This window comes from Oxyura jamaicensis, chromosome 1, assembly GCF_011077185.1.
Source record: "Oxyura jamaicensis isolate SHBP4307 breed ruddy duck chromosome 1, BPBGC_Ojam_1.0, whole genome shotgun sequence".
Taxonomy (NCBI): domain Eukaryota; kingdom Metazoa; phylum Chordata; class Aves; order Anseriformes; family Anatidae; genus Oxyura; species Oxyura jamaicensis.
Genome location: NC_048893.1, coordinates 6,441,375 through 6,464,677, shown reverse-complemented (window position 1 = coordinate 6,464,677; position 23,303 = coordinate 6,441,375). Strand labels below are relative to the sequence as shown.

At 49.9% G+C, this 23,303-nt stretch overlaps 1 protein-coding gene across 8 annotated transcripts in view; it reads left to right on the top strand.

Annotated features, from left to right (window-relative positions):
• FRMD4A (FERM domain containing 4A) overlaps window positions 1-23,303 on the top strand; it is a 355,878-nt gene that overhangs the window by 323,013 nt on the left and 9,562 nt on the right. For all 8 annotated transcript variants that reach the window (XM_035334235.1, XM_035334241.1, XM_035334249.1 and 5 more), the window contains 5 exons: window positions 1,713-1,851; window positions 7,782-7,923; window positions 16,170-16,303; window positions 19,500-19,622; window positions 22,646-22,874. In XM_035334235.1, the coding sequence (XP_035190126.1) occupies window positions 1,713-1,851; window positions 7,782-7,923; window positions 16,170-16,303; window positions 19,500-19,622; window positions 22,646-22,874 (767 nt within the window). The remainder of the gene's footprint in view (window positions 1-1,712; window positions 1,852-7,781; window positions 7,924-16,169; window positions 16,304-19,499; window positions 19,623-22,645; window positions 22,875-23,303) is intronic.

Below are 23,303 nucleotides of genomic sequence, written 5' to 3'. Positions count from 1 at the left end.
CCGTGGTTGTGGCGAGGGCCGGGCAGCACAACGCATGTTTCTGAGCCCTGCCCCTGCCCATGGCTTCCTGTCCCAAGCAAACCCTTTAACCTCTCTCCGTCTTGGTTACTTATCCCATAAAGGAGTACAGGATGGCACCAGAATTAAGGCTCGGGTTAGTGTTTGAATGCCTGAATGCTTCAGAACCTCGTACACCACTATGCTGCAGAGGTTTGTGTCCCGTAAATCAACACAAAGCATTCTGAGCTGAATCCCCTCTCCAGCCCAGCTCCAGGAGCACCTCCCTGCACAGCCCTCGTTCCCCATCCAGCGATGGGAATGAGGCAGCCCCGGGCTCATCCTCACCGGGACCACCAGCATCCGTCCTGCTGCCTCCCTGGGGAGTTTGCTCACGATGCACAGGGTGGCACGGGAAGGGCTCAGCCACAGACTGAGATCCCCGTTGTCTCAGATTTTGTTTGCATTGGCCTGCTTTCTCAGAGAAATTTCACTCTGATTTGTGGCTTCACAGTTTGATTCAGGAACACATTTTGCAACACCAAAAAGTCCCTGACATGAGAGCTGTCCCCCATTTCCCAAGCGGATCCTGCCCATTTCTCTGCAGAATTTTGCTTTTCTTTCATTCTTGGCTCTGTCACCGCTTCCTTTCCCCACGTACCTTCCCTGCACTCCACCTTCACCTCTGGTTTTGAACAGCTCAGTAGCTCTCGGTCACGCCGGAGGAGAGGTGGCAGGAGGGGAGCTAGTGTTTGAGCAGACTTGAGGACTTCAGAGTGCTGGGCAGAGAGTCAACCAACCCTTGCACTGCCCAGTAGAGCTCCTGCAGTGTCACCTCCACGTCTGCACTGCACAAAGTGCCTGCTGGCTGTGGAGCCCCTCTGTAGCATCCCCTGCTCCCCTTGTCTCTTCCCCTTCCCAATCCGTGTCCCCGAGTCAAAGCATCCCATTTCTAGCCTGTGTACCTGCACTCTCATTCAGGGCTTTGCTGGTGGGGTTAGAGTTGAAGGATGGGACAGTCAGGTAATTTTGTACAGCTGTGAAAGCAGGGGGAAACCTAACCTGTATTGTTTGCTAATATTCGAGGACAATTGTGAGTCCCAAAGAGGAAACAGCTCTCATTTTTCCTGTTTTTATATTCAGTCAGCTAACCTCTGAGCAGCACTCTTCTCTCCAGGGCACTAGGCAGCCCTCTCCGAGCCTCACAGCTTCCCAAACCACATGGCCGGTCCTCCTACATCCATGTACCAGTGGGGAAATCGAGGTACCTGAAGAGTTTCTCCCACATCCTCTAAAGCAGCCATTGATCCTGGGGCTTTTTCAGTTGTCACCAGGATCCTGATATTTGAGATCCAACATCCGGAGGCCGTGGAGGGTGTGAGGACTTGGCCTCAGGTGGCTCAGCATGGGATGAGACACGCAGGATTCACCCAAGCTTTGGCATCAGTGACTCCCATGGCCAGCGTCAGCTCAGCTGAAGCCAGGAGTCCGGTTCAAACTGGACAAACTGGATGATCTTTCCTGGTAGACCTCCGGTGCTTTCTAACTTGAGGAGTCATCTAGAGTAAAGGCTGTCTTGATCTGAGTAGCAATTTCCTTCTGCTCTCTAAGCATTTTTCTCTGCTTTTACTGCGAGGTCTGTGGTTGTTTTCTGTGGCAGAACATATCTGAGGAAACCATGGGGTAACCCCAGCTCATTCTTTCTTCCTCTCTAGGGCATCTGTGACCAGGAGGACCTTTGGGCATAGTGGCATCGCTGTGCATACGTGGTACGCCTGTCCGGCACTGATAAAATCTATCTGGGCTATGGCCATTAGTCAACATCAATTCTACCTGGACAGAAAGCAAAGCAAGGTAAGCATGTTGGTGAGGAAGTGCATGCGTTGTGCGAGTCGTTCTCACCACCCAAGCACCCAGCAAGGTCAAGGTGGTTCCTTTGCTGCTGTCCCTTTCCACATGAGGTCAAAGAAAGGCAAAATAACTCAAAATACCTGCTGACTTTGGGGAGTTGAGGGAATTTGTAATGAATTTGCAACTATGAGAGTGAGGTTTGAAGGGAAAGTTGTACTGAACTGTGGCAAAAGTGGGGAAGCCAAAGTTTGCAGGCAGATAGGGTCGTGTCCATGTCCAGATGGTTTCCACACATCTTCTGGTTCTTGAACTCTGTCACAAAGTTAGGGCAGCTTCCAATAAGTGAGATCAAAGCAGCTTCAGACTACACACCTGCCTCGGAATTCTTCTTGCTGTCCTTTGCCTTTTACTGTCCTATTTTCCCAGAAATGAGGGGAGGGGTATTATTTCTGTCTCTCCATCACAGCAGTTGGGGGGCAAGCTGCTGACAGCCTGGTCTTACAAGGAACTGTCCTGAGGTGGTGCCACACAAAAGGCTGCTCAACACACGAAAGAAACCACCTAGAAACCAGAGGAGCGTGTGTATTCCCTCTAATTCTTTTCATCAACAGTAATTTTAGGCATACCCAGGGCAGCAGGAGATCGCTTTGATCACTTTAAGATCACTTAGAGACAGAAGAGAGACTTCTCATGCAGACGTCCCTCTTCATATGAGCCTGCTGGTGTAAAACTTCAGAGATCATATAAAGGCTGTATCGAGCGGGTACCTGCTTATGAACAGGGACGAAATTGCAAACTCACCTGATGGCAAGGAAGGGCTTCCAGTCCCCCACTTCCACTCAGCGCCACCGGGGCAATGCACCACCCTCCCCGCTTTGCCCAGCTGTTGCTCTCTGTAAAACAAGCCTGCAAACAAATAAAAGTTTAGTGTTTTTTTTACTTTTAGCCAGATGGATTCGCTGATCTAGCTGCAAGGTATTTAGGTCACTAGCAAGCAACAAACAAAAGGAGATTCCTGCTCCTCCCATTTCTTTGGTAAGATACTGGGTCTTTTAAATGCCCAGGACTTCCCTTCAGTGACTTCTTTTGTTGCTGGCAGATTGTGTTTCAATCCGAGCTCCCCTCTCTCACACCCCTGCAGACAGCACCACCCACCAGCCCTGGTTTGTCAATCTGTCACGTCTGTGGCCATGTCAGAGTGCTTTGTCACAATAATCCCAGCGGTCACGCTGAGGCTTTGAAGTTAAGGTACACAAACATTTTTGTGCCTTTTCCTTAAGGGAGCTGGTGTTTTAGCCTGTTGTCCTCATCTCTGACGTGACACCGTCAGGATTGATAGATCCATCCATTTTAAATGATCCATTCAATCCATCCCCTCTGGTCACTTCAGGACACTGTATCCGTGATCACTCCGCTTTTGAAAACCAGTAAAGCATGCTCTAGAGGGGGCTGATGTGAAATGTCTTTGTTTCAACTCTCAAGAGCTCAGGCAAACATTTGAGTTTCAAGTCACGTGGGTCCCCATCCCCTTAAATCAGAGTCCCCACTTCAGACAAATCCCCAGCTTCAAAGCAAAACTTGGATACCCCCTGCTTTTATGTCCAAACTTGGCATTTCACATGGTTTTGACAAAAGAAAGAAGAATAAAAATAAACTGAGAAGAAAAAGCCTGCTGGAACTCATTGCAGCTGAGCCTTCACCCCAGTGATTAGATGGCAGGAGATAAGACGGCGATGAAGCAAGCTTGAACTCCATGCTCCTCACATAACCGTGCACCAGTTGGACCTGGACCTGCTGCACACCCCCGCTGGAAAAGCCTATTCAAGTGATTTTAAAATGAAACAAAATCAGCTTGCATGCATTTTGCTCCTTCTGCAAGGAAGCGAGGTCCCAGCCTTCCCCGCGGTCTCCCTCCACGTTGAACTCCTGCCAGCTCGCTGAGTTCCCAGCGTCTCGCTCCCCGCTGATTTCTGTCTGTGTCTCCGTGCAAAGCGTAACACAGGCTCTGAAAAGACCCCCGGCCCTCTGAGCGAACATGTCAGCGTGCAGAACTCCTGTCAGCTCTCCTTTCTGCAGGAGACAAATGCAGCAGGACTTTAAGCCGTGCCTTTGCTCTGCTGACTGAACCGAGTCAATCAAACGCTTGCCGTAGAAGCCCTGAAAAGTTTCCTGTTGTGGCAGTTCCCAGCAGCACGTTCCTCTGAGCGCAGGGCTCTCTGGCTGAATGAACCGGCAGAAAATAGGCCCGGGCTTTCAAAAAATCCTGCTCAAACACCTGCAGCCAGACCCCATCGCTGCAAGCAGGAGGGATAAATTTGTCCCTGATGTCCATCCACTCCTGCGTCTCACTGATGGGTTTTCCCTCACCCCTGTGACCCTGTCAGAACTGCACTGGGGATCAGTTTGGCCCCGTGCTTTGAAATGACTCATGAATGAGCTAGTCTCCTCTGCCTAAATGAGACTTGGCAGGTCTGCACTAAGTGCTTTATGTTGTTTTTTTGCCTAGAGGGACTGCGGGGCCCAAGGGAGCGCTAATGGGCTGTAATCTAGCTTTCCACCATTGTGCTGTGGTACCAAGCCTAGCCCAGGCCTTGCTCTAGCTGCTGCTCGGTGGCCTGTATGAATCGAGCTGTGGCTCTGATTCCTGCTGCTGCCGAGTGGCTGTCCGAGTACAAGGCCACCTGACAGTGATCGGCACCACTGGTGTCAGCAGACAGCAGGGACAGAGCAGCACGGAAAGTCCACCCCGTTCCCATCAGGAGATGCAGGGGTTGGACCCGATGATCTTTCGAGGTCCCTTCCAACCCCTACAGTTCTGTGATTCTGTTAGCACAACTGCAGTTGGATCCAACACCTTCCCCTCCAGCAGGTTAGCATTGCTCCCTCTGTGGAGGAAGCTCACTCTGCCCTGCTGAGCCCGTCTGCTTCCTTTTGGTTTGCTTTTCCCTTGTGCGGGCTGCAGGGATGCCAGGCTTTGGCCTTAGCCTACAATTTCATTTCCCCAATGCCCTCTTACAGCCGCTGCAGGCTTGGCATGCTGGCCAGGACCGCAGCACCCAGCCACACTACCTTCACTCAGTGTTTTCCTCAGTGCCTAGTCAAACAGGTAGGGGCAGAGCGTGCTCTAATTTGCAGTCTGGATGTGAGTGAAAATAAACTACAGGGCTCCCCACCATAACTACCCTACAAGTACAGGAAAACCACGGCCTCACAGAGTGGGAGGGCAGGATCTGTGTGTGCAGACGTGGGGTTTGTAGCCTGTCCTAGACATCCACTGCAAAGAGTCAGTCTCCTGAGTTAGGTTTGACCGGTATGGGTATTCCTGGGGTATTCGAGGTATACATAACCCTATGTAACTGTAGGGTTATACAGCACATATACATCTGTGGGTGATAAATCACTGGGGTGGCAGCAGCTTGAAGACTTGTTGGCTCCAAAGATCTGCCATTGCAACAAAACAGCAGTTCATGCTCGGGCTCCTTATCAAAACTCAAGCTGGAGGAAATCTCATTAGATAAAAGCAGTGGCCTTCCTCTTCACCTAAACCTAACCTTCCCGAGCTGCTTGAAGAACATTTTTCACAAACCTTGTTGCATCTTATTTCTGACCAGAAACCTCAGACCCAGAAGAAAAAATAATGTTATCTTTCTGGGCTGAGTCTGGGGAGGAGTTGCTGGAAATGAGAGGTTTCTGCCTGCTTGTAGCATTCATTTAGGATGCTCAGTACTGGTTGCCTGAGATCTTGGCAGGTAGCTCTGCCTTTGCACTCAAATGAGTGACTGCACACCCCTTGTTCTTAGGGCTGTTGTGGAAATAAGCTTGTGAGGCATTCAGGTACCTCCAAACGGTAATGGCAAAGCCCATAAATACCCAGGAATGTTAAATTATAATAGTACTTCTGTGGGTGCTTTCAGTATGAGGTTCTCCCACTGCTGTCTTCATTTGCAGTCTTAAATTAATCTTAGAAATACAGTGTGCAACAGGGAGGCATTTTCCTTCCCTTATTATCTCATTGATGTGCAAACAGAGGCAGAGGATGGCTGGGATCTTAACCTTAAGTGCCTTACCCAAAGCCCCACAGTAAATCAGTAACAGAGCCAAGAGTGAAGCTCGGTGTGGTGAGCATTCAGCCATCGGTCCATCCTTAGTTCTTGTTAGAATGATCTCTCTGAGGATGTAAAATAGTGCTGAAAATCCCATCACAGCCAGCTTTCCTTGTAGTCCCATCCCATGTTAGCTCCAGTGGGAACGGATCACGTCCTGATACGTGGGTGTCCATCAGCTCCTGATTTGTTGGTGCTGTAACACATCACGTACGACTGGAGCTGAGTCTCTTCTGGCTTTGCAGAGGTGCAGGTGGATGCTCTGGTGGTCTTACACTGGGTCCTCACCACCCTCCCAAACAAAAGTTTATGTGCAGCCTTGGCACGGCGTGCCCACAGCTTTCTGGGTTCTGGGAAATGGAGATCCCAGGTCTGTGGCCCTGGGAGGCAAAGCTAAATCGAGATCAGCAGCTCAAGGCTTGCAAGATTTGGGCAGCGGGCTGAACTCCAAGCTCTCTCCCAGGAGGTTCAGTGATTCAGAAGCCAATTTCCAGATGGGAGATGAAACGGCAGTCATCTTTGTGTTCAACGCACAGCATGTTACGGACAGCGAGCTTCTTCCTGACTCATTTTCCTCCTTGTTATCGTGGTTTGTTAGCTGAGGCAAATTCACCAACCAGCACATAAAACAGAGCTCAGCACATAAGCCGGTCCTTAATTCAGAAGGTGCAGGAGGGATTTTTTCATGTGGACAGATGATTCCACAATGACTTAATGAGAAGTTTCCTTATATTTCTCTCCGAAGTGCTTGAAGGTGACCTCGGTTGGAAATGGGATGCAGGACTAGAGAGCTCTGAGGGTTGTTCTGATGTAGCAGCTGCTATTTTAAGGTGATCCAAAGGCTGTACTGGTTAGAAAAAGGGCTGGAAAATTCTTATGGCCACACAAGTCTCCATCATATGCAGAGTTCATCCTCGCAGTACTTCTAGGGCTGTAACTGAAGGGCCATCCCCAGCAGCTGTGATCAGTGTGCTTGATTCCCTTGTCTATGTTCAGCACTCCCAAGATGCTGTCAGTGATACGAAGCGCAGATAGATGGCAATCCACTAACAGTGGGGTTTGGATGGCAGAGGCAAGGCAGCCACTAGGACTGGGTGAGCCCAGCCCTGCACCCGGCCTCTGCACTCAGTGCTCGGTGCCACCAAGATCAAGTCTTTTTTTTCTCCTGAGATACGTTTACTTTCCCCGGGAGGTGATTATTGACATCTGGTGGTGTACAGTGGTGTACTCCTTGTCCCAGCATGGCCAGTTCCTGAGCTGGGGCTGGCTGTTTTCTTACTAGAGTAATAGTAATGCTCTGGAGAGGCCCCCCAAAGTAGGTGTGTTGCATGCTGCTCGTTAGTCTGGACCATAACCAGAACATGTTTTCCTGCCAATATTTTCTTCCAGCTTCTCATGACAGCCCATTTAAGCCGCGTCCTCACGTTGTGTTGGTCCAGAGCTCATAGCAGATTCGGAAAGACCATTCCTGGCTTCCTTCAGTTGCTAGAGGTGGTCTTTAGCCTTCAGGCTTTGCAGTTCATTACGTTAGCATTTCTGGAGGTTTTTTCTTGTGTGTGCTAACAGTGAGTCCATGCATAGTTTCTTTAAGGGGAAAAATATCCATGGCAAAGCAGAGAAAGTAACAAACACAGCAAGCAAAGCCAGAATTGCACCCACTTAAGAATGTAAAAAGTGCAGCAGTGAATGCAGTGCCAGATTGCTTCTGTTCTTGTAAAATAATCCGAGTTTGCCATGGAGACTTGTTTCCTGCCACAGTGAAATGACTCCTTGCTTCTGTGAGCTTTAAAGAAGTGCTAGGTAATTACTAACTCTTGTGTCCCTGTCCAGTCCAAGATCCATGCTGCAAGAAGCCTGAGTGAGATTGCGATTGACCTGACCGAAACTGGAACGCTCAAGACCTCAAAGCTGGCCAACATGGGGAGTAAAGGCAAAATCATCAGCGGCAGCAGCGGGAGCCTTCTGTCATCAGGTAGGTCCTTCATCCTGTAACTGGAGAGAATGTGGTGGGAAGGGCCATGGCCGTAACATCATGGGGAGCTGCCAGAAGCTGCACTGCAGAAATGAAAGTCACTTCCCTGCAGTCTTGCTGCCTGTCCAGGTGTCAGTCCGTCTCTCAGCGTGTTGCCCCCCCGACCAGCACAGGCCACAGCCTCCCCCCTCTCTCGTTACAGCTGCTCCTTTCCTCTTTGGCCCCAGGAAGCCATCTCCAGCCTCTCGCTTCCTCACTGTGACCTGGTCTCTCTTCACAATCTGTGTTGTGATCACCCCTTGGCACCCCGCTCACCCCAGGCTGTTTGCTGCCCTAGGCAGATGTGTCCGTGACGCAGTCCCCATACAGCACTGGGGAAGCAGTCAGTGCAGCTGAAAAGGGAAACTGAGGCTGGGAGTTGGTGATGTCCTTCAGCAGTATCAAAACAGGATGGTTTCTTCACAGAGCGCACACCTGCCTTGCCTCTTCGTTGCAGGAATTTGCCAGGTATCACAAAAGGGCTGTGCCCTAGCACTCCCCACCAAACTAGTGCCAGGTTTCTTTCTGTGGCTTAGATCACCTTCCTGAATGAGGAGGACATAACCTGTGAAAGAAACTCAATAGAAGTTGAGAAGGGACAGAGCTAGAGCATCAGAAGAGAAGGAATGAGGAGGGGGAGTCAGGAGCTTGTCTATTTCTTTGAGACTTTGACTGAACAGGTCAAGTGGTAAGTGCTAAACACTCCAGGAGCAAAAGTAAGGATTGGCAGTTTGCAGAGAGCTTGGACCTGCTCGGTGGTAAGCCCTTCCGGAGGGCAAGGTTGCAGGTATCAGTATAATTAATAGTTCCAGTCAATTAAATGCCCTCTGATAAGTGTTACATCAACTTATCGGAATTGATAGTGATAAGATCTGTAGCAGCAGAGAATAACCTCGTACTTGCCAAGGAAAAGGTCTGTGTAAGAAAGCACGTGCTTTAAAACTGAACCCACACTGCTGCGGTAGATCAGCTCTGCATCACCGTACCCTTCGTGGCTCTTAAAAGCCTCCCTCTCCTGCCTGGAAAATGCCCAGAAAGGGGTTAAAATGTGCAACGCTTCCTGAGCTCAGGAGCAGCCTGCTGTGCAATTCCTTGCCCTGCCTGCAAACAGAGATGCCTTTCTGCTCCTTAGGTCCCCCCGACAGGGCACACAATCCACCGTCTGTACCTCCCATCACTCTGGGAGCGATGCAGTAGCCGAGCAGCTCCTGGCCCGGTGTCGGGTTGTTGGAGCTCTTTGGCATTTTTTCCAGCTCTCCTGCAGGAAAGTAAATAACGTTAAGTACCCCGAGGAAGTTCGAAAGGTCTTTCCAAGATCTTGGCCTCCTGGGCACCATTCCCAAGTTTGTGAAAGCTACTCGGTAGTAATCCTGTTTTCATGTTCATACACTAACTTTTAGCCTTCCTACAAAACACGTGGGGGCCTGCTTTCTGCTCTCACGCTGGCAGGGAGCAGCAGCCAGGTGAAAGCCAGCAGCAAGTCAGGCCCAGAAAAGCTCTTGTAGGGCCGACACCTGATCAGTGCTGTGTGGACAGTCCCAAACAGCCACCTGCCCGTGCTTTTATTTCTGTATTTTTTTTTTTTTTGCTCCCTGCTCAACCCCGTTCTGGCTGGGAATGGGGTCTGTGGACTCAGCAGAACTGCAATAGTGACCAGACCCGTGCAGAGGTCACTGACCAGAGGAGTCATTTCTTCTGGCCTGCATAGGTGGATGAGCCTACTGAGGAGTTTGTGAACCTCTGTTCCGGTTGAGGAGCTGCCAGTGGGCCAGCAGAGCATGGCTCCCTCTGGGTTCCTGCATTCAGAGCTGCCTTTTAGGTCCTACCAGCTCTGGGGACAGGACTTTCCCCAAAATGTTAAGGAGCACTGCAGGGTCTGCAGCTCCTCTGTGCCTTCTGGAGCAAGAAGCATGCCTCTGGAGGGAGGGAAATGCAGAGAGGAGACATTTGCAGGGCAGATAACAGAGAACAGAGATCCTGCATGGCTTCCATGTGGTCACCCAGATCCCTCTCCAGGAGCCCCTTCCCTCGAGCCTGGCTGGCAGAGGTGACCCAGCCCTGTCCCAGTGGGTGGGAAGGGGCATTCACTGCACCTCCCGGTGGGCACAGTCACCAGCTCGATCCCAGCACTGGTGTTTCCTCCCATTGTGCCCACATTATCGCCACAACAATGACGGGTTATCGCGGTATAGCCCCTGTGCTGGAGAGAATAAGTGTAAATGATTAAGTGGCCGCAGTGGATTTCCAGGCTATAAATACCCTGAGTGACTCGAAATCACAAGGGCAGAGCTGAATCTGTCGTTCCTGCCCCCACTTCCCTACTCTCTGTCCTTTTCTTCTGGAGCTATTTCCTCCCTTCGTCTCGCTCCTCCTCAGTGGAGGGGCTGCCACTGCCATGAGGAGCACACTGAAGCTGCCGTGTCTCCCCTGGGTTTGCAGCAAGACTGCAAGGAAATAATGGGTGTTGTGTACAGCCAGCACGTCTGCTGGCCAAAATCCTGCTGGGTGGTGCTTTGCAGTCACTGCCCCACATCACTTACAGTCTCAGGACACAGCAGAGGGGAAGCAGAGCCTTCTGCTGGAACAGTGACTTCGTGTGGTCACAGCAATTCGGGACCAAAGCCCAAGCTCCTCCGCGTTTTCCAGGCCCTCAATCTCAGTCATGTCCACTGGACTTGTAAGTTGGGTCCCTGATGCCCCTAAGCTCTTTTCTTACGAGCTCACCTTTTAATTTCTGTCCTTGTTTCAACACTTAAGAGGCTGCCCAAAACAGAGGGCTGCCGGGATGTAGCTCAGGGATCTTCTGGGCCATTTCTGGATATAAGGGGCAAGATCTGCCTCCGAATAAAAGCTTTGCTGGCATGAACCATGATCAAACCCAGCAGATAATTATTGGAGTGAAATCAGATGAGGTCTCAGGTGGATTTTTGTTTCTTCAGGGCAGTTTGTGCCTTAATAGCTTTACAGTGATCCTAGCTAGTGAGGAATCCCACTATTTTGCTGGGTTATTGTTGTCCTGAACCCCAAACCATCTCACTGGGCAGAAGAGAGGCCACAGAGAAGCCACCTCAGCTTTCGCCCTGCAGATGAGGCCCCTCGAGCCCTTCCCCTCCAGCAGCGGCGGAGGTTTCCCGTGAATGACCTGTTTACATTGGGAAATGCCACGAGCGTGCAGACAGGACCTGGGCAGCCGATTCCCCAGCCCCTCCATCCGGCGGGGCTGGCTCCCAGCTGTGCGCCCCGCTGAGCGTCAGCAGCGGATGAACAGCACCGGCACAGCCCGCGAGCTCACGAGGACGAGCTGCCCGCAGGATGTCTGAGCGCATCCTGTGCGGAGCAGGGCCAGCTGGGCTCCCCACGCGCCACGGAGGAGGATTTCCTATTTGTCTGGCAGAGCCCAGAGCGAGCGGCCGGCCGAGGTTGCTGGCTGCTACGTGCTGACATCCTGGTGCCGTGAGTCAGCCCGGGCTCTGGCACGGAGCAAGAACGGGGAGACTCCACTCCCTGCTCCATGGACAGCCTTCCGTGGGGACCTGGATGCAATGCCAGCAAGCTGGAGCCAACAGCAGGATGTAGAGTGAGGGGGTTGTCATATTCAGAGGTGTTTTTACTGGAGCAGGAGACACAAAATGAGAAAGAGAAGAGCTGGATGCTCCTCCTTCCCTGCTGCTCAGCCACCTTGTTGCAGCTCCTCTCCTCTCACAGGTAACAGCACCAAGCCTCAGCGATTTCTGCTCTTCAGCACCCCATCTAACCTCCCTGTCCATTTTCATCATTCGCACTTATCCCTCTTCCACTGTGCTGCAGGAGGTGGAGAAAATGGGAACAAACAGTGAGTCACTAGTAGGGCTCTGCTCTACAAAGTCGTGGCTCGTGTTGCTGGTCTCCTTCCCCTTCATAAGTTTTACAGCAAAGCTTGTCTTGGAGCAGGCACTTCTTAACCAGGAACCCTTGTAGACCTGGACAGGCACAGGACATCGCCTTGGTGAGATTTGTTAGTGTATGACTCGCTTCACGTCCCCAGCGATGTCACCAAGACATCACCAGTATTGGTCAAGACTCTCCCAACATCACCAGCATCAGAGGGGCCTGAAACCAGCCCACTGGCACTAAAGAAGCTCAGCTGTGAGTTGTGAGTGAGTTGAGCAGGAAGGACAATGTTCTCCCCATTTCACAGCTCATGTTCTCCTGAACGTTGGTAGAAGTCATCCAAAGAGGCCAAGAGGGCATCAGAAGATGCATAGCTCATCCACAAACTACCAGGGAATTACGTGGGTGCTTGGGTCACCAAGACCCATGTCCTGTCCTGTGTGCTGAGGCAGGAAGAGCATGTACAGTTTCCTTGGCTTTGAAATGAGAGGGACCAGTGCTTCCTACTGAGCGTGTTTTCACAGCCCTTTCTCTTTTAGCGACATCAAATGGTTCTGCAGAAGCGTGTGGAAATGCAGCATTTGATAAATCTTTACACAGCGAGTGGAAACGAGGCTGAATAATAATATTCACAGAAAGGTTCAAAAGTCACCCAGGGAAATTACATATTTCAGCCACATTTCTCTGGATTACTCCATTAGGAGCTAGCCCTAATGGTGGCAGCTAAAATACCTGAGCAAGCCTCCCAGTCAACCATTTCTGTTGCAGCAGGAGTTCCTTACATTAGGACTCATCCTTCAGAACTGATTTTTCTCAGCTGATGTTCCCCTTTGGGAGGTGCAGGGCAGCTGTGACTCAGTGAGCATCGTATTTAATAGGGCTGATTTAAGGTAGTAGCTGCTCGGGTGGCTTGGTTTGTGCTGGTCTTTCTTTTTTTCTTTTTTTCTTTTTTTTTTTTTTTTGATTTGTTCTGACATTTTTGGGTCATTTACCATGGGATTTAGAAGTGGGTCTGTGGTCACAGCCTTGCTCGAGGCTGGATTCATACATTTTTATAAATAAAGAGCTTCTAATGGAAGCTGCAGGCACCCCAGCAGGAGAAAGCACTGTTCCCTGTGATTTTAACAAAGCCTCTCACTCTGGTGTGATTCTCTTGACTGATCAAGTTTGCTTTTCACCTGTCAGAATAAGCAGAGAATCCGACCGATAAAAAACTAATACACCCCAAAACAGTTCAGCTTTCTTGGACAGAAACCCCAGCCCAAGCCTTCTCTTCAGGAATTCTGAAGAAGTAAGTCCTGCAGTTTGCCCAAGACATCACCCAAGTCAGGTACGGTCAAGCTCACAAAGTTTGTCATCACAAGGCGTGATCCTTGAGTGTGCTGTGCCCTGGTCTTTAAACCTTCGCTGCTCTAGACGACTTTGTGATACAAAGATGAACCTGATGAAGACTTTGTGATACGAAGAATTAACCTGAAATAGGTTAATTTGAAGTGCTTCGTTAATGCCAGGAAGGAGAGGCTGACTGGTTTCAGCAATAATCCCACTGCTTAGCTCAGGACATAAGAGTGCACTTCCAAATCTCCCCCAGATCCTTTGCTTTCAGGGATTGGAGGTAAAAAAAGGCAAAATGTTCACTTAATGGGCATTGCCCCTGATTGCAGCAGGGGTGAGACCAGCACTGTTCTCCTGCAGGGTCAGCACAGCTGGGGCAAATGCCTTGAGCTGCCTGTGCTCCATTTGGGGCCGTACCAGCTCAGCCAGAAGCTGCTCGTTTCCTTCTTGTCAGCACACCCCAAATCAGCTCAGGCATCTGGGCAGGGTTTTGACTGTTCACATGTTTTTAAATGTCTCAGCATCTTTGTAGCTGCTGTGGCAACCAGCAGTGCAAAAAATGAACAGCTTTTAAAAATAAATCGGAGGCCGGCGCGGAGGTAGGGAGCAGGGAGAGGAAGGAAAAAGGAAGAGCAGTTGAAAGGAAAGAAGAGATCATTAAAGTTGTCCTGAAAGAAAAAAAAAAAAAAATTAAAAATGTTGAAACATCTGCTGGAATCATGAGCAGCTTTTTGCCAGGGCTCAGCAGATTGTTGGCAATTAAGTAAAGAAATCGAGCAGTTCAGCTTTCACTAGTAACTGCTCACCAGGGTTACTATTAAGAAGCACTAAATGCTAGGGAGGGCTTTCCCTGCCAGGGTAAATACACGGCTCCTCCAGAAGATCCTGCGAAGTGCCTGCAGTGCAGATGTGTTTTATTGCTCTGTGAGTGCAAACAAACCCAAATGAAACAAGGGTGACTACAGCAATGAACAGGCACGTTCCTATGAGTTTGGCCTTCTTTGCTTGATGATGTTCAACCTGGCTGATGTTTGGAGACCCTTTTTCCACCTCCCCTGCTCCAGAACAGAACAACAAATGGTGTAACAAAGGCAGATAGCATTTTGCAGAATAAGTGCCAGCTGTTTTTCTGCATGAAAACTGCAGAAAATGGTGGTGGAAGAGACCAGTGAGAGTCTTTGCTCCCCCTGGGCCAACGCAGAGCTGGTTCGTGGCACAGGCTGCCTTCCTCCTCTGTCGGCTTAGCTTTAACAGTTTGCCAGAGTAGTAGCAATGAAAGATGGAGCTGAAAGCACAAATTTCACCCTGGTTTGCTATTCAAGGCAAAGAACTGTTTCTAGTTTCCTTCCAGAGATCTGTGAAATGGCAACAACATTTTCAACCAGCTTGTGTTGAGCATCGTCACTGTATGCGAAGAGACCAAGCTGCAAGTACATCTAGAAGTCTCCCCTGACACCCACCCCACAAGTACACCGAAACCTCGATGTAGCATCCTGTTGTATCTGACTCCAGCAGTTGATAAAAGCCAGCTTTTTCTGTATCATTGCTCTAGAAAGGCAGGGGACAGCCCCAAAGTCACCAGCTGCTGACACCAAGGAACCAGTGAGGACCAGGAGGAAGCCTCTTGAAGTGTTATTGAGTCAAACGCTTCTCTGCAGGCACAGATACCCTCCCAAGACGTTCCTGCACAGCACTCAGATGGCCATCCAGCTATCTAGACATAGGTGTCTTGTGCCATTGTGGGTGGCTTTGAGTGTCCCACTGCCAGTCCCAAAGAGTATGGGTCTCTCGGGGTCTTGTGTCATGTCTGTAACCCCACAGAAGACATCTCAGACACCTTAGGTCACTTCTGCTGAGGCCACAAGAACCTCTTAACCACAGCAGCCGTGTCAGTTCAGCCCAGCCGTAGCTGAACAAATGCCAGTGGGATGTGAGTGAAAAGCCTGCGGAGATGGTATTTGCCCCTTCCTGAGGCTGCTTTTCCTCTCATAATGTGGCCGTAATCTTCACGTCCTTTCTCTGTGCCAAAAGGATGAGCTCAGCTCATGCAGGCAAATTCATGAGCTCACCATAAACTCATGCCCAAGCCCAGAGATGCATGAAAGAGGGAGAATGCTTAGGCACATCGTAAAGAGCAGCTGATCTTGGTGGGGACTCAGAAGTATACGCAACCAAAGTTGCCTCTTCTTTGAGATGCAGGAGCTTGGATTGTTGCATCGCCACTAACCCAAGAAATCAGGAATCCCATTACTAAGTTCCCCCGAAGAACTGAAGTTACAAATTCTGTCATGACATCTGAGCAAGAGAGTCTTGACTTAATTCTGGATCCGTACCAGGACTTTCTTTGGTGGAAGTCGCTGGGTAATTGCCACTTGAAAAGTCAAGCCATCGGGACCCCCAGTGTAAATATCTTGACCTACCTCTTCGCAAGAGGCAGCTGCTCTCCTGGAAGGACCGGCGGGTTGTTGTTTTGGTTTTGTTTTTCAGCTTAGCGTGCATCTTACATGAAACTTACTATATAATTTCATCCCGTTACTTTTTTTTTTTTTTCATAAAGCAGACACTTTAAGTGGATTGAATTCAGTGTTTGCTACTAGGATAATTGCAGTCCTTAAAGAAGCAGTCTGGATTGTCAGATGGCTTCTCTCAGGCTCACTTTCCCAATAATTCATCTCCAGGGCTTTGTAAAATGTACTGTTTTGGGGAACTTCCATGGGAACGGTATGTCTTTTTTTTTTTTTGTATCTTTACATGAATAATTTTGTTGTTTTAATTTTTCTGCGTGCTGATTACAAACATCTTTGTGTGCCCCGCTGTCCGGTCTCTGTTAACTTAAGCATTAAGAATCTGCCGTAAACAAACACAACTCGGGAACACCTGCTTCATGTCACAGCCCGATTTCTTTTTGGAAGGAGCGCATCCAAGGCTTTGGTAAAATTACAGGCGCTCCAGATGTGTGTGCTGCTGTCAGCTGCCCTAGTGAAATCATTGTTTATTGACAGGTTCCCAAGAGTCAGACAGTTCTCAGTCTGCCAAGAAAGACATGCTGGCCGCCCTGAAATCCAGGCAGGAGGCTTTGGAAGAGACACTGCGCCAGCGCTTGGAAGAGCTAAAGAAACTGTGTCTCCGAGAAGCGGTAGGCAATGCGTATTTCATAGCTCCCAACACTTCATTGCTTGCATTGTTATAGGATGCTTTTTGTTTGGAGGTGGTGTGGAGGCAGAAGCAGCGATTCCTCTTCCAAAACCTGTGGTCCAAAAGCTTCAGCAAGGTCCAGCTGTTTCCAACCCGGATTGCAACGTCACAGGGCATTGCCCTCCAGAGGGAACCCCATGGCCACCCAGCTGGCTTGGGGCTGTAGGGTGCTGAGCGGCCCCGTCTGCTGTTTGAAGATGTGTTTAAGATGCATTCAGACAGGCTTCTTGGTGGCTTTGGTGGCAATATGTTACCTAAATGGCATAAGAAGGCTATTCTGTGCACTGGTAATCACTCCTCAAATACTTCTGACTACATTATCAAAAAAAAACCCTGCCTTTGCACTTTCTTCATGGAGCAGGCCAGACTTTATGTGCTTTTCTTCTCCCAGCATACTCTGTTGTACAGCACATGATGTCTTTTCTGCTCCATGTAGATTCCCTTCTCCCAGTAAGCCCTGACGCTGCTGGAGAGGAAAGGCAGACCCTGTAAGAAAGGACCATTGTGGTCATCCTGGGGACAGGCTCCAGCTGTCATCCCATAACCATCCCACTCACCTGCCTCTTCGTTCTGGGAGTACACAGGAGGCCACTTTGCAGACTGTTATTTTTATTATTATTATTTTGGGAAATCAAAAGCCTGCTGCAGTTGCATGTAGAGACACAATTCAGCAGCAGCATACACTCGGGTCACTCAGCAATCCTCCCGTGTTCACCAGGCCTGCAAATCTGAATTTAACAACACGTGGTGATGTCGAACACAACGGGAAGCTGGCTGCAGACAGTGGCACCGAGATCTTTGAGCTGATGATTAATATTTGATGTGTATCTTGCCTCTGACAAAAATGAGGGAAACAGGTCACTGATTCAGCTTTTAGTGCCACCAAGAATAAGCTGGAGAACACCTCATAACAAAGAAATTCAGCAGGAATCTTTGTAGCTCCAAATTCCTCTCCTTTATTCACCACGAGCAATCCTTTCAGCCAACTTGTGCTGATGATCCAGGTCAGGAGGAGGAGATCCAGTCTCATAAGCCCCTTGAGCACAGAGCTAAGATCACCCGCAGGAAGCAGTGACATGCTTTTGGGGGCTGCTGGACAAGGTCTGGAGTCATTTACCACCCCAAGGTAACGCTGCCTGGGGCTAGTGCCGTGCAGCAGCGTGCACAGAGGGGAAGATTTGTTTGTTCCACACAGTAATAGGAATTCACAGCCCCGTGCCTTTTAACCCCAGCCCCGTCCACGCTGAGGAACACAACCACAGCCCGGGCCAAAGCTCCCTGCTGGGGCACGGGGCCAGCAGGAAGGAGCGATATCTCCTTAACGTGCTGTGGCAGGGCTGGCCGGAGCCCATCTGTCAGCACCTGATGAGCTGTTAGAAAGTGTTCCCGCTTTCCGTGGATGAGCCGAGAGAGGTAGCTGATGGACACTTGAGATCTGACCCAGTCCTGCAGCCCTACAGCTCGTCCATCAGCAGCCTGCAGCTGGAAGTGTTTCTTCCCAGTCTGCCCGTGGTCCTTGGGCATGGGAATGGCCAAAACAGAGGGAGGAGGAGAACCAGGGGATAAAAAAGGGTTAAAAGTGGGGGTATAATCAAATAAGCATGGCCAGAGCCATTCCTAGCAGTGGCATCAGGTTACTTCAGGCCATCAGCACTCTGGTTACTTATTAATTTAGATTACATTTCAGGCCTGTGCCTGTGAATACATTGCAGCTTCTGGAGGCAGCATGGTAGCCTGCATTCATTTCATTCTGCTCCAGTCCTGAGCTTTTTATGGGAGATGTTAACTCTTTCCCTACTGCCCTGCTTGGTATTACGTTTGGGGTTACAAAGAAAATATCCTTGCTTCCCTCAGACATGAATACGTTAGAGCCGTGTCTCCGTGCAGTGCCTAGAGCCCTGTCACACCAGAGGGAACATGACGCAGAAGAAAAGCTGAAATAACCCCACAGGGCTGGACAGACAACCCTGAATGGGATGCATGAGATGTTGCAACAGTGCCTCTCCCAAATGGGGCAGTGCTGCAAACCCATTCTGCTCGGAACTGCTTAGAGGAAAGATCTGCAAAGGCCAGGTCCTTGTTTCCTAGTGACCCGGGAGCAGAAAGAAAAACCCCATTAAGGAGTGGGGGAGAGGCCAGGGCAGGCAGGGGCCTGAGCTAGGCGCTCACACTAAGGTCAGCCGCTGTTCTGTGGGATTCAGATGATTTAGGTTACTCTGCCAGCTGGATCCTCTCAAGGCTGATGCTAAAGAACACAAAGGCCTTTTGTCCTTCATGGGGAGACTTTGGAGTACAAGGAGCCGGGCTGTTCTTGCGAGGCTCCTGCCTTTTTTTTTTTTTCGTAGGCATTTGAATGCCTTTAATTCCGATGTGTGTGGCTGTATTGTGCAGTCCAGGGAAAAAATAATAATAATAATATTTTTTTTTAAAAAAAGCAGATTTAACATCAATATTGGTGCTCGCAGCTTCCTGTGTTCCAGATATTCCTCAGTCGGGTTTGCTTCAGGTTTTGAGCAAATGACCCCTTTGCAAATGACCCCATCAGTCTGACAAAGCATCACCTAATATCCCTCCAAAGCTGCCCCTGACATCACCTGGGCCTGCTTCTGACACACGAGGTGTTACCAGGCAGGCAATGAGGCACCAGGCACCGCTTTGAGTGACTCTTCCCTGCATTCCGCTCAAACACCTCCCGAATCAGGTGGGAATGGCTTTTCTGTGCAGGTCATAACCTGCACAGCTGTTGCCAGTGGGGCTTTCTGATGCAGCAGGCGTGCATCCTGCTCTCAGGTGTGCTCACCCCCTTCCAGCAGCAGTCCAGCAGCGAGCAGCTCTTCTTTCCCTGCTAGCCCTGCAGCGGAGATGAAAGCGTGCGTGCTGCGATCTGTTCAGCCTCAGGCCCGACGCCCTAGGGACGGGCACCACCTACAAACCTGCACTGGGCAGGCCACAAAATCCGTATTCATGCACAGGTTAAAGAAAAACACTTCCCCACCCTCAGCATTGGACCGCAGGGTTGGGTGCTCTGCTGTATGTTTATCAGCTGGCTGGGCTGGATCTGTCATTTTACAGCCACGGTTGAAGAGCGGTGGGGTGCTTTGCACGGACAGATCACTGACAGTGTTTTCTGCTTGCAGGAGCTCACGGGGAAGCTGCCACGAGAATACCCCCTGGATCCCGGGGAGGAGCCACCTATTGTAAGGAGAAGAATAGGAACTGCCTTTAAGCTGGATGAGCAGAAAATCCTGCCGAAGGGAGAGGTGAGGCTTCGTCCTTCCCTTCCAGCCCCGTGTCCCCACTCGGGGTCTCTGCGACACCCGCTGTGCATCAGGGAGGAGCCATGATGTTGTAAATGACTGCAGTTGGTCACGGTGCCTTTTTTTAGTTCCCAACAACAACAAAAAATGAAGCAGAGAGAGGGTTGGTTGCCTTAGCCCAGGCTCAGAATAAAGTTCAAACCCTCCGGGCTCAGCCCTGGCTGTGCTAGAGGTAACAGGAGCAGACAGGGTGATCAACTGGGAGCACATCAGGAGCCCCTTGAGCCATCCGAGCCCTGCTGCTGCCCCGTCTTGCTGTCACTAACAGCAGCTTGTTTTCTGATCCCAATTCAGATCTCCCCTAATACAGGAGAAAAGCATCACAGTTACCCATCATAGTCCTGCAGCAGCAGAATGAAAGCATTTTGCTCCCCGATCCTTAAACAAAAGAGCCTTCGTCCCTACCTATGGGGAGCTGGAATGATGTTTTGCTAAGTTTGCCAGGGAGTGTTTGTTCTTTTCCCTTGCTCCCACAATGTGCTGGGTCAGTGCCCTGAACCGTGGCTGTGAAAACAGGCCTGCAGCAGCTGGGAGGCGGGACTGGATTCACAGAAAAGCCATTGTCTGCAGAGACGCATTTGTCTCAAGACACTTGTGTATATTCCAGTTTTGAGTTTCCTTTTTATTTTTGTAAGAGGAGAGGCTGAAGCTGGTGTGACCGCGTGGTTTAAGGCTCGGTTCAGCCAGGGAATTAACTGTTTGTCGTTTTGTTGGCGTTTTCCTTCGGCTGAAAAAATAAACAGCTGGAGCTCTTTAGTTTTGTTCTCAATGGAGCCTGGGAGAGGAATTCCTCCAAAGTCAAATATTCATGAACTAGCACATTTAATTAAGCTTTTCAAAGGGAGGCACAGCGTAGCTGAGTTACTCCTAAAAGCCCTGCAGTCTGTTGGCTGCTCTGTTATAACCTGATCCCCAGCTTCCCCACATCTTTACTGCTATGAGGCAGCTTTTGGGGCCACTGGGTGAGGAATCTCCTCACTCCTCTGCGAGGTTGGGTTGAGCAGCGGGAAGGGCGCAAAGGTAAAGCAGCTCCTCCCCGCTGCAGGCACTCTGCCTTTTGGCAACAGCAATCCAAACACGCTGACTCAGCTTCCCTCTATCCCCTTTTTCATCTGTCAAACTTTAGGACTGTGTTGAAAACCATAAATTTCTGTTCTCAGAGAATAATGTTGGGCTGTGTTTATTTGGCTGCCGGTTTGAGAACGTTTAGAGAAGCCAGTGTTGATTTTCGTGTGCTTTTCAGCAAGTGCAAACACTGGAAACTCAATTTAAAACAAGGGTGAAATTCTTCCCCAGTTCCATAAATCCAGGACTGAAATTACCAACTGTGACAAGGACCTGAAGCAAAGCACTTCCATCTGAAGGTAGATGATAGCCCTCATCTTCTAAGGCCTTATTTATAGGGGCGTCGCTGGATGAAAAGAGACAATTGTGGCTGGGAAGAAAATTAAGACATTTTTTTCTACGATGTTCTGAGTGATTTAGAACTGAATCTGTGAAGGGCTGAAATGACAGCCCACACCAAACTCGCAGTAACTTTAGTGAGAGCTTTGTCAGAGCATGAACTGCAGAGGCGGCTTCTACTGCATTTCTTGGTAATCACCTCTAGCAGGTCCGTAAGTCCTGGCCCCAGGAAGGATTTTGCCAAAAGGCAGCGAACCAGGCTCCAGGCCTTAAAACTCCCTTCCTCAAATTCATTTTTAATAAGCTTGGCATTGATAGAGCTTATAAAGTCTGCAGTGCAAAAAGGGATCTGTTAAATGATGGGGGTGGGTTCAGTCTTTCTGAAACAATAATTGTAGTTTTGAGGCAATGCTGACTCACTCTGACAGCAAAGAGCTTTTTGCAAGCCAGAAGCCCAGAATAAAAACTTGAATGATTTCAATCTGATTAATTCCCACAGCATCCGTCCTTGCAACATATGCTACTGCTGAGAGAAAGGGTTTGAATTTGTGTAACGAGGATCTCCACGAATACGTGTCTGATAGACAATCTGAACACCCACAGCTCGCTACAAGTAAAGGAACTTGGCTATTTTTGCCCTGTTTTGCGATGTTTTGTGTTCCCCTTTCGAGCAGACCAACGCCAAAAGCTCCGTGGAGCTGGGCAAGGCAGCCAAATTCACTGCAGATAGCGAGGTACCTTTGAAGATCACAGCTTGGGCTCCCGGTGCAGACCAAGCCAAACCAGCTTCTGCCTTGGCATTTATTGACCTAGATCCTTTGGCTTTGGAGTGTGACTACAAAGCAGTAGGTAGCTTCCAGGGGACACCTGTTGGCATTTAACACTGTATCGACCGGCGTTGGATACACAAGCCCTTTTTGGCACGCGGGAAGCCTGCTGTTAGACCCTGATTGCTCTGAAATCACCCTCCCGGCTTGTAACTGGAGGAGACAATTTTCCGGGGCAATCAGTTACAGCAGCCCGTAATTACCTCAGCTCCCGCTCTCCCCAGGTTTTAGCAGCCGTCCACAAGGGACGAATTAGCCCTTCTTCACCTTTTTTTTTTTTTTAACCCAGATGGGTCAATGGGTGCCAAGCCTGTCAAGAAGGTTAAAATTGTAATTTAGCAGCTATGCATAGCTCTGTTATTAAACAAGGCTTAAATATGGAGCTAGGAAATGGAGAAGGAGCAAGCAGGAGGCAGAAACTCCCATAAGGTGGGTGTACGAGGATGGATGAGTACCTCTGAAGCGGGCCACCGGTGTGAAAAGCCAAGCAGCGTGGCAGAATTGGGGCTTAAGCGCAGGCATCCTCCTTGTGGGGTCACCCTTGTGGGGTCACCCCACTTGCGTGGGTACAGTTAGGTACCATCTCATCCCTGAGATGAGGGGAGCATCTCATCCCTGAGATGAGGGAAGCAGCACGATGGTGGATGCTTTCCTTGGCCAGGCTCAGGGGAAGCTTCCCAATAGCCAGGCCAGGAGGGTTTGGTGACAGCCCCAAATCTGCTTACATTTTCCCAGGAGGCAGAGCTGGAGCGCCTGGAGAGGGAGTTTGCCATTCAGTCCCAGATCACAGAGGCTGCCCGGCGCCTGGCGAGCGACCCGAATGTCAGCAAAAAGCTGAAGAAACAGAGGAAGACGTCCTACCTGAACGCGCTGAAGAAACTGCAGGAGATCGAGAACGCCATTAACGAGTACCGCATCAAATCCGGCAAGAAGCCGACCCAGAGAGCCTCCTTGATCATAGATGGTAAGTCAGGCTCGGCGCCCACAGCACCACCGAAGGCTCTGCCTTGATCTCCTGTTTGAGGCACGGATTTCCCTTCCCTCCTCTTCCCCCTGGAGGGGCTCCAGAGGTGCTGGCAGTCAGGCTGTCCTTCCCCATAGCGGCATGCTGTCAGAAGTCCGGGCTGCATTCGAGATGTGCTGGTTCACAGCACAAGAGGCAGTGTCATGCTGTACATTATACACATGTCCTGAAAGCAGACCGTGACTCCTTCGTTCACCTGTAAAATCGCTCTGTTAACGTCTCCTCCAGAGTGGTGCTGTACAAATGCAATTAATGGTAGCAGATTGGGGTGAGCTCTCTAGCTGAAAGGCATCTGTAAAATCAAAGTGCTAGCAGTGTCATCGCTGTGCTCAAATACTTTTTTTTTCTCTTTTTTTTTACAATGTAATT